A 12,649-nucleotide genomic window follows, 5' to 3' on the forward strand; every position below is an offset into this window, starting at 1 on the left:
CCGTCTGTGCTGCGATTTCCGAGAGAACGCCGCCACCTACGGCCGACATTTTTGGCCACCTCGCTCAGATCCCCCTCCGCCGCATGCGTGCCAAGGATTTTTCCCGCCGATGAAAAATAACAGAGATATTCACCATCATCTCTGCTGCCCCTGCTGGAGGGAGGGGGAGGGACTATAAAATCAGGAAGTGGTGTGCCTCAATTAGTCTCTGCAAGATGGAGCTCTGTCAATTAGTCTCTGTCACTCTGAGCTCTGAATGACACTGAACAAATGTCTACATCACTGAGTACCCTTAATGTGGTTTGAAAATGAATATATGGTTAGTTTGAAGTAAAAAAGCACTGCCTGCAAATGGTTGTTTGGGTTGAAGTTAAAAGGCTCTCTCTATCTCTCCCCCCCCCCCCCTCATCCCTCTCCCCACCTCTCTTTCTCCCTCTCTCTCCCCCCTGTCTCTCTCCCTTTCTCTCTCACTCCTCTCCCCCCTCCTCTCTCTCCCCTCCTCTCTCCTCTCTCCCCCACTCCTCTCTCTCCCCTCTCCTCCCTCTCCCCCTCTCTCCCTCCCCCTCTCTCTCCCCCCCCCTCCTCTCTCCCCCCTCCTCCCTCCCCCCCTCCTCCCCCCCCCTCCCTCCCCCCCCCCTCCTCCCTCCCCCCCCTCCTCCCTCCCCCCCCTCCTCCCTCCCCCCCCTCCTCCCTCCCCCCCCCTCCTCCCCCCCCTCTCTCCCCCCCCTCTCTCCCCCCCCCTCTCTCCCCCCCCTCCTCTCCCCCCCCTCCTCTCTCCCCCCTCCTCTCGTCCCCACCTCTCCTCTCTCTCCTCTCTCTCCCCCCTCTCTTGTCTCTCTCCTCTCCTCTCCCCCCTCCTCTCTCCCCTCCCCCCCTCCTCTCTCCCCCCCCTCCTCTCTCTCCCCCCTCCTCTCTCCCCCCCTCCTCTCTCCCCCCCTCCTCTCTCCCCCCCCTCCTCTCTGTCCCCCCCTCCTCTCTCCGCCCCCTCCTCTCTCTCCCCCTCCTCTCTCTCCCCCCTCTCTCTCTCTCCCCCTCTCTCCTCTCTCCCCCTCTCTCTCTCCTCCCCTCCTCCTCTCTCTCCCCCCTCTCCTCTCTCTCCCCTCTCTCTCCCCCCCCCTCTCCTCTCTCTCCCCCCCGCTCTCTTCCCCCCCGCCCTCTTCTCTCCCCCCCCCTTCTCTCTCTCCCCCCCTCCTCTCTCTCTCTCTCTTCTCTCGTCTCCCCCCCTTCCTCTCGTCTCCCTCCATCCCTCCTCCCTTCCCCTCTCTCTCCCCCCCCCCCTCCTCTCTCCCCCCCCTCCTCTCCCCCCTCCCCCCTCCCCCTCTCCTCCCTTCCCCCTCCCGTCCCCTCTCCTCTCCCCCCCCTCTCCCTCCTCCCTCTCCTGCTCCCCCCCTCCCCCCTCCTCACTCCTCTCCCCTCTCCCCCCCCTCTCTCTCTCCCCCCCTCTCTCCTCTCCCCCCTCTCTCCTCTCCCCCCCTCTCTCCTCCCTGCTTCCCCCCCCTCTCTCCCCCCTCTCCCTCTTCTCTCCCCCCTCTCTGCTCTCCCCCTCTCTCTGCTCTCCCCCTCTCTCTGCTCTCCCCCCCTCTCTGCTCTCCCCCCCCTCTCTGCTCTCCCCCCCTCTCTGCTCTCCCCCCCCCTCTCCGCTCTCCCCCCCCTCTCCGCTCTCCCCCCCCTCTCTCCGCTCTCCCCCCCCTCTCTCTCTCTCCCCCATCTCTCTCTCTCCCCCCTCTCCCTCTCTCCCCCCCCCCCCCCCCTCCCCCCCCCCCCCCCCCCCCCCTCTCCTCTCCCCCCATCTCTCTCTCTCTCTCTCCCCTCTTTTCTCCCCTCCAGCCCCTGCCCCGCCATCCCTCCCCTAAACCCCCTCCACACACCCCTAACCCCTTCCCTCCCTGCGCCCCACCTCTCCCCCTCACCTCACCGCCCTCTCAGCACACCCTCCCTCTCCCCCTCTCTCCTCCCCTCTCTCTCCCCTCCCCCACCCTCCCTCCCTCCCCTAAACCCCCTTTCCTCCACACCCTCTTCCCTCCACCCTCCCTGCTCCCCACCTCTCTCCCTCACACCCCTCTCAGCACACCCCCTCTCTCTCACTCCTCCCCCACCTTTCCCCCCTCACACACCCTCCCTCTTCTCCTCCTCTCCACCCCCCTATCCCTCTTGCCCCTCTCTGTGTGTGTCTCTCTCTCTCTCTGCCCCTTATCTCTCCGCCCTCACTCTCTACCCCCCCCCCCCCCCCCTCTCTCTAGATGTGACTGCGTTGGGGGCTATGCGTCAGTAGATAGGGTGGTTATGGGGTAAAAGGAGCAAATTAATAATATTAATATAATATCAAGGGGGGTAATTAGCGTGGGTGGGGGGGGGGTTATAGTTAGTGTGTGTGACGCTGCATGCCGCCTTCACCCAACAACCGCACATTGGGGGAACAGACCCAACGGGTCTGCACTTGGTCTAGTAATTAATATAGTTTAAATTACACAGCTCCCAATATAGGATTTGAACTAGGGCCACTGGATTAATAGACTAGTAATCTAACCACTGTGCCACCATTTTAGATAACGTAATTGGGACCGAGTTCCATGTTGCACAGTAAACTATTTCCGTTATTGTCAAAAATCACAACAGTTCCATGGGTTACCAGTTTACAAAAAAAATTAAAAGTGCTGCAGTAACTCAGCAAGTCAAGCAGCATCTCTGGAGAATATGGGTAGACAATGTTTTCGGGTTGTGACCCATCAGACTGATTGTAGTGGGGGACTTGAAGAGAGGTGGGGTGGGACAATGTGTGGCAAGTAATAGGTGGATACAGTTGGGGGCGGGGGGGGGGGGGTCGGTGACCGACAGATGGTTGAACAAAGGTCCGAGATGAAAAGACAAAAGTGTGAGATAAGGATAGAAAGGGCATGAAATGTGAATACAGAAGAATGAATATAGATTATAGATGGTGGTGGGGGGTTGGCAGGGTGAAGGGGAAAGGGCGAAATGGGTGCCCATCCAGTCTGGGTGTAGGAAAGGGAGGTGGGAACAGCTGGGGGTGCCAGCAGGTCAGTCACCTGAAATTGGAGAATTCAATTAGAGTGTTGAGTGCTGACATGGATAGAAAATTGGTTGGCAGACAGGAAGCAAAGGGTAGGGATTAACGGGTCCCTTTCAGAATGGCAGGCAGTGACTAATGGGGTACCGCAAGGCTCGGCGCTGGGACCGCAGCAATTGACAATATACATCAATGATTTAGATGAAGGGTTCAAAGTAACATTAGCAAATTTGCAGATGACACAAAGCTGCGTGGCAGTGTGAACTGTGAGGAGGCTGCAATGAGAATGCAGGGTGACTTGGACAGGTTGAGTGAGTTGGCAGATGCAGTTTAATGTGGATAAATGTGATGTTATCGACTTTGGTAGCAAAAACAGGAAGGCATATTATTATCTAAATGGTGTCAAGTTGGGAAAAGGGGAAGTACAACAGGATCTGGGGTCCTTGTTCATCAGTCAATGAAAGTAAGCATGCAGGTACAGCAGGCAGTGAAGAAAGCGAATGGCATGTTGGCCTTTATAACAAGAGGAGTTGAGTATAGGAGCGAAGAGGTCCTTCTGCAGTTGTACAGGGCCCTAGTGAGACCACACCTGAAGTATTGTGTGCAGTTTTGGTCTCCTAATTTGACGAAGGCCATTCTTGCTATTGAGGGTGTGCAGCGTAGGTTTACATGGTTAATTTCCGGGATGGCGGGACTGTCATGCTGATCAAAGGGCCAAATGGCCTACTCGTGCACTATTGTCAATGTTAATATCACTTGGCTGCAAGCCACCGAAGAGGAACATGAGGTGCTGTTCCTGTGGCCTCTGTTCCACTCCAACAACAGGGGCAACCCAGGGCAGAAAGTTCAGCATGGGAATGGGAAGGGGAGTCAAAATGGTTAGCAACCAGGAGATCCAGAGTGTCCTGATGGACCGAGCACAAGTGCTCAGAAAAATGGTTTGCGCCTGGTGCTGCCGATGCAAAGAAGGCCATATTGTGAGCACTAAATGTAACAGATGAGGCTAGAGGAGGTGCACATGGTGGAAGGACCGCCAGGGACCCCAGATGGACCAACGGGGTGTCCTGCCACCATTGTTCCTTCCTCTGGTTTCACTTTTCTCAACTCTTCTAGCCTTGTCTCACGTTTTTTGTCTTTTCATCTCTTGCCTTTGTCCAACCATCTGCCAATCAAAAAATATTTACGTGTCACTTTCCAGACTTTGTCTCACCCACATCTCTCTTCCAGCTTTCTCTTTCGCCCCTCCCCCCTCCCACAACTACAATCAGTCTGAACCTCAATTGCCACCCATTCATGTTCTACAGAGAAGCTGCCTGACCTGCTGAATGACTTCAGCACTCTTTTTGGTTCAATTTATTAAGTTTCTATGTAGAGGCGATGTGTTATGTTCTCCACAAGAGCACAACCTGGAGTTTTATTATTCAGAAACTGTGGAGAAAAAATACATTTCTGACCGTGCATCTTGAATTCCCAGCTCATGTGGGAATGGGAATGAGTTGGAGATTGCCCCACATAAGTGAGAGATGAGTATCCGGATGTTGTGGTTTATGCCTCAGGACAGTGCAGCTTCAGAAGCATGTTGATATCGATGAATATGACAAAAGGACAGCCAGGCTGCAAGTGTCCAGAGAGTTAAGGAAATGGCCATATGTGATACCCTGTTAGCATTGTTTGTAAACAGCATTGAGGGATCTGTGGGGTGTTCCCTATCTGGTGCCAAAGTGAGGGAAGTCTTCAAATGGCTCAAAGACAATGAAGCCTGGAGAACGATTCTTTAAGTCTGGCCCACAACATAGGAAGAGAAGCCAAGAAGTCCTTCTTGAATGATTACTATAACCAACAACAAATTGGTATAGATATCAGCAATCGAAAGAGGTAAACGTGGCTGTATGAGTGGTTTGAGAAAGAGTGTCATCGGCACTTGATTACAGGAGCTCTACCAGTTAGCTTGACTATAGATGGAGCAGGAATAGCCTAATAGCCCCTTTGCTATTCAGTAAGTTTACAGTTGATCTGAATGTGGGCCTCAGCTCCTTTCCTGCCCAAATACAATAACATTTGATTTTCCACAATAGTCCAAGAGACATCCTTGAATTTCTTCCTCCATTCAATATTTACAGTTCTTTGCAATCCTTTCTTCATATTCGTTTTACCCAGGTAAGCCTGAGACTATGCACTATTTCCAGATACCCCCAGCTATAAATGAATTCTCACTCCATCTACCCTGTTAAAACTTAAGAATCTTGTGTTGCAATGTCGTCTCTTTTTTTTCTAAACACCATCTTGCATAATCCATATTTTCTTCATCTCATGACAACCATTTAATTCCAGTAATTAAACTGGTAAAGTATTTCTATAGTGGTCTCAAGACCTTTAAGGAAGTGTGTGCACGATGAAATGGGGAGACTAAAATTTTGTACAGTATTCCATATATGACCTTATCAAAACCCCGTGAAGTCTTGACAAGACTTCCCATACTTTTTCCATTCCATCTTCTCTACATCTTCTCTGTACTGTACACTGACAATGACAATTAAAATTGAATCTGAATCTGAATACATGGTCTACATGGAATTTGCTTTGGTAATCATTTGATGTATCTGCATGCTGATTTGGTGTACAGTGTCATTCAGATCTACTTTTCTCTTCTTCCTACCATAATTGATAATTACATATTTTTTCATGATTCTTTGCTGTAACTCAACTGCTATATTTTCATCCACACACTGAAACTGTCTACCTTCTTGTGGATTTCATACTCACAACTGTTCTTCCATTTGCAAGCTTCGGTATAATATTTTTGGACCCCTTGAGGACAAGTCTCACAACTTGCAACTTGTAAATCTGAAAATGGTCTGCTTTACTCGATTTGTTAATTAACTAATCTATTCATGCTAATATGACCCGCCCCAATGGCATGAGTGGCCTTTAATTTGTTGTTTTAAGAGGTTTTTGGAAAATCCAAATATACTAGTTTCATTCTTCATCCTGCTCATTATTTCTTCATGAAATTCCAACAAAAGAACAGTGATATGAGAATAATATGATTGAACAGAAAGACAGTTTGGAACGTTTGAGAAAATTGCCCATCATACAAATTTATGAAGTATAACATTAATTACTAATGCAAACTTAACTCAAAGTGAGACATGTTAGCCATTACTGAGGTATCTGAAAAGTGAAGTGATCCATTTTTCTGGTTGAATTCCAGAGGAAAGACAACTGTGGTAAAGAGGTAGGGAAAAGTCTTTGTAATTTCCAGACATTGAGGATGATGTCTATGCCGTTAAGAAGCATAGGACATGTAGATTTTGATTTTGTCGTGGATTTACTTGAACAGCTGTAAGGCGAAAGAATGAAAAACTGCATAGTTGTGCAAATGTGATTAATTAAAGAATTTGAATCTGCATTCTTTGTGGAGTTTAGAAGAAACGGGTGATCATACTGGAACACAAGATCCTTAGGGGCATATAACGTAGATATGGATATATTTCCATAGGGGGAAAGTCTTGAACCAAGGGACTAGCAATAAGATAAAGGGGTAGTCATTTAAAACAGGTCTTTCAAAATGTTGTCTGGCAGTACATCTCTGGCATTCCCCACAGAGTTGCAGAGCCTAGATCACTGGAGGTATTTTTTTGAATGGTTGGGAGAAATGGCTTGGAGCTGGCACAGATGGGAATTTGAGGCCATGGGCAGATCGTCTGTCTTCATATTGAACGGCAGGAAAGGCTTTGGGCAGTTTGATTGTTTGTTTTCTTGGGCTCAGTGTAGAACCAGTAGGTATGTTAAGAGGCTCTACTTTCCAAAATAAGCTATGGCTAATTAAAAAAGAAAATTATAAATCTAAAATAAAATAAATGCAAAAAGCACACTGGCAACATTATGAACTGTGGATGGAAGTACTAAATTACGAAGATGTTTATAGATCTAGCAAAGTAGCTCAATTCTAGCATTTGGACCTTAATGGAGGCAAAAATAAAATGATCCTTTTTGGACTTTGTAAACAATAGAAAATTAATATAGTGGAGGTACAGAGAGAACAACTTTTTCTGCATAGATCACAAAAAATTGGCTTGTATTCCCTTGAATCAAGAAAGTTATGGAGTGATCTGTTTTCAAGCTATTAAGAGCTGAAATGATAGATAACTATTTAGTTCATGAATTTCTGATTTGTTCACTTCAAACAAAGTGATTACTGGTAAGGCCACCTTTTATTGCCTCTCCCTAAATTGTCCTTGAAGATTTACTACAATATCCTTGAGCCACCGTAGTCCTTCTGGACAGGTCCCCTCAAAATGCTGCAGGGTAGAGTGTTTTTCAGGATTTATATCCGGTGGTGATGAAGGGGATTATATTTTCATGTCAAATAATTGCTACAGCATGGGAGACCATTAGCCCATGCTAGTTCTATACAAGAACAACCCAACTGGTCCTAATTTATTGTATCCTCTGATTCTTAATTCTGCCACCAATGAGGGCAATATCAATTATTTTCTTTAATTTTTCCTCATTTGTGGTTATTGGGATCTTCCCATATGCTTAATATAATCATAATAGACTAAATGGGTTGGGTCCCTGTCACATGGGAGGCCGGTCCCCCAACACAACCCGTTCCCCCAACGCGATATTCCACCACTCACCCGTACCCCCCAACTGCGCAGGTGCGGCTCATTTCCCCTCATCCCCCAGCACTCCATCCCCCTCCTCTTCTCCCCTCCCCAATCCCTCCATCACCTCTCCTTTCCCCTACCCTCAGTCACTCCCTCCATAACTCCTCTCCCCTCCCTACCCCCTCCTAATCCCTCACCTCCCCTATCTCTCACCCCCCCCCCCCCCCAGAGTTTTAGTTATGTATAGAAAGATATAGAGAGATGGATTTGGAGCAGGAACAAATCAATTTGCCCCTAGAGCCTTCTCTGCCATTGCCTGATCCATTGTTACCTCAACTTTACATTCCTGGTCATTCTGCTAACTTATTGCCCCCTTACTAATGAAGATCCTGTCTATCTCTGCTTTTTTTTTTTTATTCTAAAAAGTATACTTCTGCCCTGTGGGGAAGCATGTTCCAAACACTTGCAACTGAAAAAAATTTGGCTCATTAGACAGCCTGCCTAAAACGTCCATTGCATTTACATGGTTCATTAAACAAGATGGTTAATGCAACATCAGCATTTAGGAGACATTCAGACAGACTCAAGAAAATTGAATTAGTTTAAATTATCAGTGGTCAGCATGGGCTGAAGGGCCTGTTCTTGTGGTGTATTAATTGGCCTATGTATCCTGACCGCCTCTGTGCCAGATCTCCATAGCACCCAACTCTCCAGTCTTACAAAATGCATGCACATAAGTATTTCTAATAGTTAGCCCGTGTGACTCTTAGGGTAGAGAATTAACTTACCTCACCACAACTTTTGTGCATTAGAGAGCAGCTCTTGCTTTGCTCCTTTCCATCAGTAACCTCAGATATCTAGTGGGTGATCATCTTCTGCTCAATATTTCCCTCCCTGCCCTTTTGCCTCCATATTGAACAGTGGCAATTCAGTCTTGAGGACCAGCTGATCATTTTCCCCATGCACATCCCAGAATTTGTGATGATTTGAAAAGGTTTTTTTTAAGCATAGTCTCGTTGGTTAAATTAGAACATCAACTGTAAGTATCTTCAGGCTAGATATATGCAATGTAATGAAAACATTCTAAGCTGATGCACACATGTCCAGGCTTCTGTCCTTTCATGCTGCACATCTTTACTTTGATGTTAAATGCTATTTTTAAGGGCAAATCCATCAGTTCCACATGTTTGTACTTGGTTTTACCTTACTACAGCTTCTCTCATCCCCACCACTGTCTCTAAATTGTCAGATTGCTAACCCAGCATCCAGTAATGGATGAGTAGATATTTTCTTCATCTTTATGTCAAGGACCAAACCTATTATCTTCAGTACCAGCCACAGTCTCCTGGCAATTATCTAAGTTTGAAGCATACAGCTTGCAGTCTGATGACATATTAGACACCCAAGATAAGTTTCCTGCAACATCTTCACCAGCAGTAATACTGCTTATTTCCGTCTCTACTCAAGTATACGTCTATTTTATGTCATCTACTGAAACTATTATCCATGTGTTTATTAGCTCTTGGTGAGACTGTTCCAGTTCTTTATTGAACAGCATTTGTTCTATTAAATTTAAGATTATCCAAAACTCTGTCAGCCATGTCCCAAGTTGTGATGTCCAGTTCTGACCAACATCCAAATTCTTTGCCTCAAATATTAAATTTATTATGGAGGATGTCGATGTTGAGTTGGTATTAACGAGGAAGTGCACATCTTATCTGAATTGCCACAAAACAAGTATTATGAAGCTGTCTGCCCAACTGATATCATTGTTTTTCTCGGACTCTACTTTTCAGGGATACATTGATATAAAGGTTTTTGCATCTTGCACTGAAAAATACAGATGTGTAGTACCATGGTGATGGTTCAATTTTGTGGTGTGACCTGCTTGTTTAAGTTGCTGAATAAATCAATGTTTCTATGAAAACAGATGGCTACATTTCTCTTTTCGGGGTTGAAAGAATGAAGTATAATTTTGATTCCTGCTGGCTATTTATGAAGCTGCTTCTGTGAAAATCTAGAAATTGTTTATTTTCTTGGAAAATAAGATCTGTGAGGATAGAAGGTGTGCCATTTATTTGAAAGAGCATTTATCTGCTTGTTAAAGCAGATATGTTAAGTTGGTATTTATAGCACATGTGTGTTTTTTTCCCTTAGATTGGGGTAAGAGAAACTAATGGCGAGATCAAAGTTTTTACAGATCAGAATGTTAGTCCAGCAAAAAGTAAGTATCATTCATTCTGTTCTTGTTTTAGTTTTCCATAACCTAATCTATTTCACATTTTAATATGGGGGACTCAGCCAGCAGAGTAGCCACTCATTTCCCTGTTGATGGGATGATAGGATTTCATGAGCTTCTCTTCGTAATTGAGTTTTTAACGTAAATGGTTGTCCGGTTACTATCTGCTATTGACAAAGTAGGATGAGAACATTCAGGATTTCTTTCAGCAAATTAACTGAATAATGGGAATAACTGGATAGACTGGTTTGCTGCAGTACAATTAAAAATATCTAATGGAAAGCCCAATTGCATGTTCTCATTTTCTTTTTAGTAAGCAGATAACCTGCTGCCATTTGTACTGTGAAACCAGTCATTTGGAAATGTGTAGATATGGCTTGGCATAATATTCCCTGCTATTCTTGTCTGCTGCTTGATATTTATACAGCAACTTACAGAGTTGGAACTCTGATTCATCTAAACTATTCATAAGCAATTTGTTATGCAGTTTATTGGTTGAATGTACCAATATTGCATGAACTACTGTGTGTAAAAGTTACTAGGTCTGACTTGGTGAGCTGATGCAGTACAGTGATGTGTTGTTGTCTATAAGGATGTGGATGGCTGTGAATTTTCACATGCTCATTTGTCACATTTCACATCCTGATATTTTTTGTCAAGGCACTATTGGCCACATCAGCTGTCTCCAAAATGAATGTCGATTGCGCTTTTGTGGAAGACGTATCCTCTTTCATTGATGGCACTGTTAGTTTATTTGTTCAATTCGGACTAAAGTAGTCAGCTATGTTTAGAGATCCCAATTTTATAAATGAGCACAACAAAACAAAATTAAATGAATAATTATTCCTTTTGTGAGACTTCATTTCCCATGTGGATTTTAACAGTATTTTTACGCCATCCGTTCCATTAGGCAGTATTTTCTTTACTTACAAAATAATCTTGTTTGACGTGTTTTAATTCCAATCCACAATGTGATAGATTTCTTAGTTGTCAACCGGCTTATAGTAAATGCACATGTGACAAGTTTTGAAATGGTCCCCCACAGTCAGTTCTGGCACACCAGTTTACACAGAAGGATATTACTAGTGAGCTCGTTCTATTTTAACCCAGTTTTGCATCATACACACTGGAGGTAATTTACAGGAACTAGTTAATTGATCTAGAAACCTGCATACCTTTGGAATGTTGTTGGAAACCGGAACACTCAGAGAAAACCCACGCGGTCACGGAGAACGCACAGACTGCCCAGGGTCAGGATCAAACCCAGGTCTCTGACCCAGTGAGGCTACAACACTGCCGCTGCTCCACTGTGCTGTCTCTGATATTTTCTGTCAAGAAGATATGATCTTTTACAGAGATTGATTTATATGAAAAGTTTTCTAAAGTTGCTTCTAAATACCTATTGCTATTGGAGAGTAGAAATCTCAGTTGTACTTGCTGAACATTATCTTTATTTGACTGGAACTCAATGGCCATTAAGATCAAAATCAAGGTCATCCTGCTATAATATTATTAAAGTATTATGTTAAGATGGTTCTAATGGCTTTGGTTATATTTTAAACGATATATTGACACAAGATTCATTTTTCAAATTATTCTATTAGCAATGGTTTTGGAAGATTTTATCATCCATTGGTTTCATTTCTATAAAACTGCTGCACAAAAAAATTTAAATGGAAAATTTTTGTTGTAACAAACTGGAAAAGTCTATCTTGCAGAAGGTAGCAAAACTTTTTTATTTGTAATAGCCAAGTTTATGGATGGTGGAATTTTTTGAACATCAATTGTTTAAAGTGCTAACATGAATAACGGAAGATGGTGTTGGTGCTTGCAACCTCTCTTTTTCTCTTTACAGTTGCATTAGTGACAGTAGCATCTTCGCATCTCATGACCCCAGGGAAACAAATTTTGCCAAAAACGTTGGGGCTATCAAATGTTAGTAATGCTCCTCAGATGGTAAGGATGTTACTTTTGGACACCAATGTTGATTGTTGCAGGATGGTACTATTTCTTCCCTATTTTGTACACTTTTGTAGGTTGGATGAGTGTTGGTAGAACTTTGATACTCAACCCAAGAAGACAAATTTGATAGGTCAATGAGATATGATTAACATTGAAACGGTGAATTCTCATTAAAATAGACACAAATACACGAGAAGGTATCTAGTTAATTTGTTCACTTTTTTAAGTGAACCCTTGTAGTTGGTTACCTATATTGTGAATGAGGAGAATCTTGCAGAATTATTAGGGATAAGAGATCCATTAGACCATTTTGATTTAATTGCATTATAAGGGCATTGGCATGCGCAAGTCAAGCGTATTTAATTGACTCAAATTTCCTACCTATTGCAGCATAACAGGCCCATAAACACTAACTCACAAATATAATCAATAATACAATAAATTAAATACTTTAATACTAGTTAACCAATTAGTGCAAACCTCTGAAGAAGGGTTTCAGCCCGAAACGTCACCTATTTCCTTCCCTCCATAGATGCTGCTGCACCCGCTGAGTTTCTCCAGTATTTTTGTGTACCAGTGCAAACCTAAAGTCCGCAGTGCAACCGAAGACGCAGTCCATAGTCGATCATAGTTGCTGAGATTGGTGGTTGTATAGTGTTCAAGAGCATGATGGTTGCTGGGAAAGAGGTCTTGAACCTGGCATTTAGTTTTCAGGCTCCTGTACCATCTTCCCAGTGGTAATGGCAAAATAATTTTGAGCTATGTAAAATTGACTTTTAATTGATTGCATTCATTTACCCGTGTGTTTTT

The 12,649-nt window shown here is 44.5% G+C and overlaps 1 protein-coding gene across 6 annotated transcripts in view; it reads left to right on the plus strand.

The window, feature by feature from the left end:
• LOC116978919 (transcription factor Dp-1-like) overlaps positions 1-12,649 on the plus strand; it is a 64,115-nt gene that overhangs the window by 2,876 nt on the left and 48,590 nt on the right. For 4 of the 6 annotated variants that reach the window (XM_033030204.1, XM_033030205.1, XM_033030207.1 and 1 more), the window contains 2 exons: positions 9,796-9,862; positions 11,733-11,833. In XM_033030204.1, the coding sequence (XP_032886095.1) occupies positions 9,796-9,862; positions 11,733-11,833 (168 nt within the window). The remainder of the gene's footprint in view (positions 1-9,795; positions 9,863-11,732; positions 11,834-12,649) is intronic. The other 2 variants (XM_033030209.1, XM_033030210.1) reach the window with 1 other exon arrangement.

This window comes from Amblyraja radiata, chromosome 12 (assembly GCF_010909765.2).
Source record: "Amblyraja radiata isolate CabotCenter1 chromosome 12, sAmbRad1.1.pri, whole genome shotgun sequence".
In the NCBI taxonomy this organism is placed as follows: Eukaryota; Metazoa; Chordata; class Chondrichthyes; order Rajiformes; family Rajidae; genus Amblyraja; species Amblyraja radiata.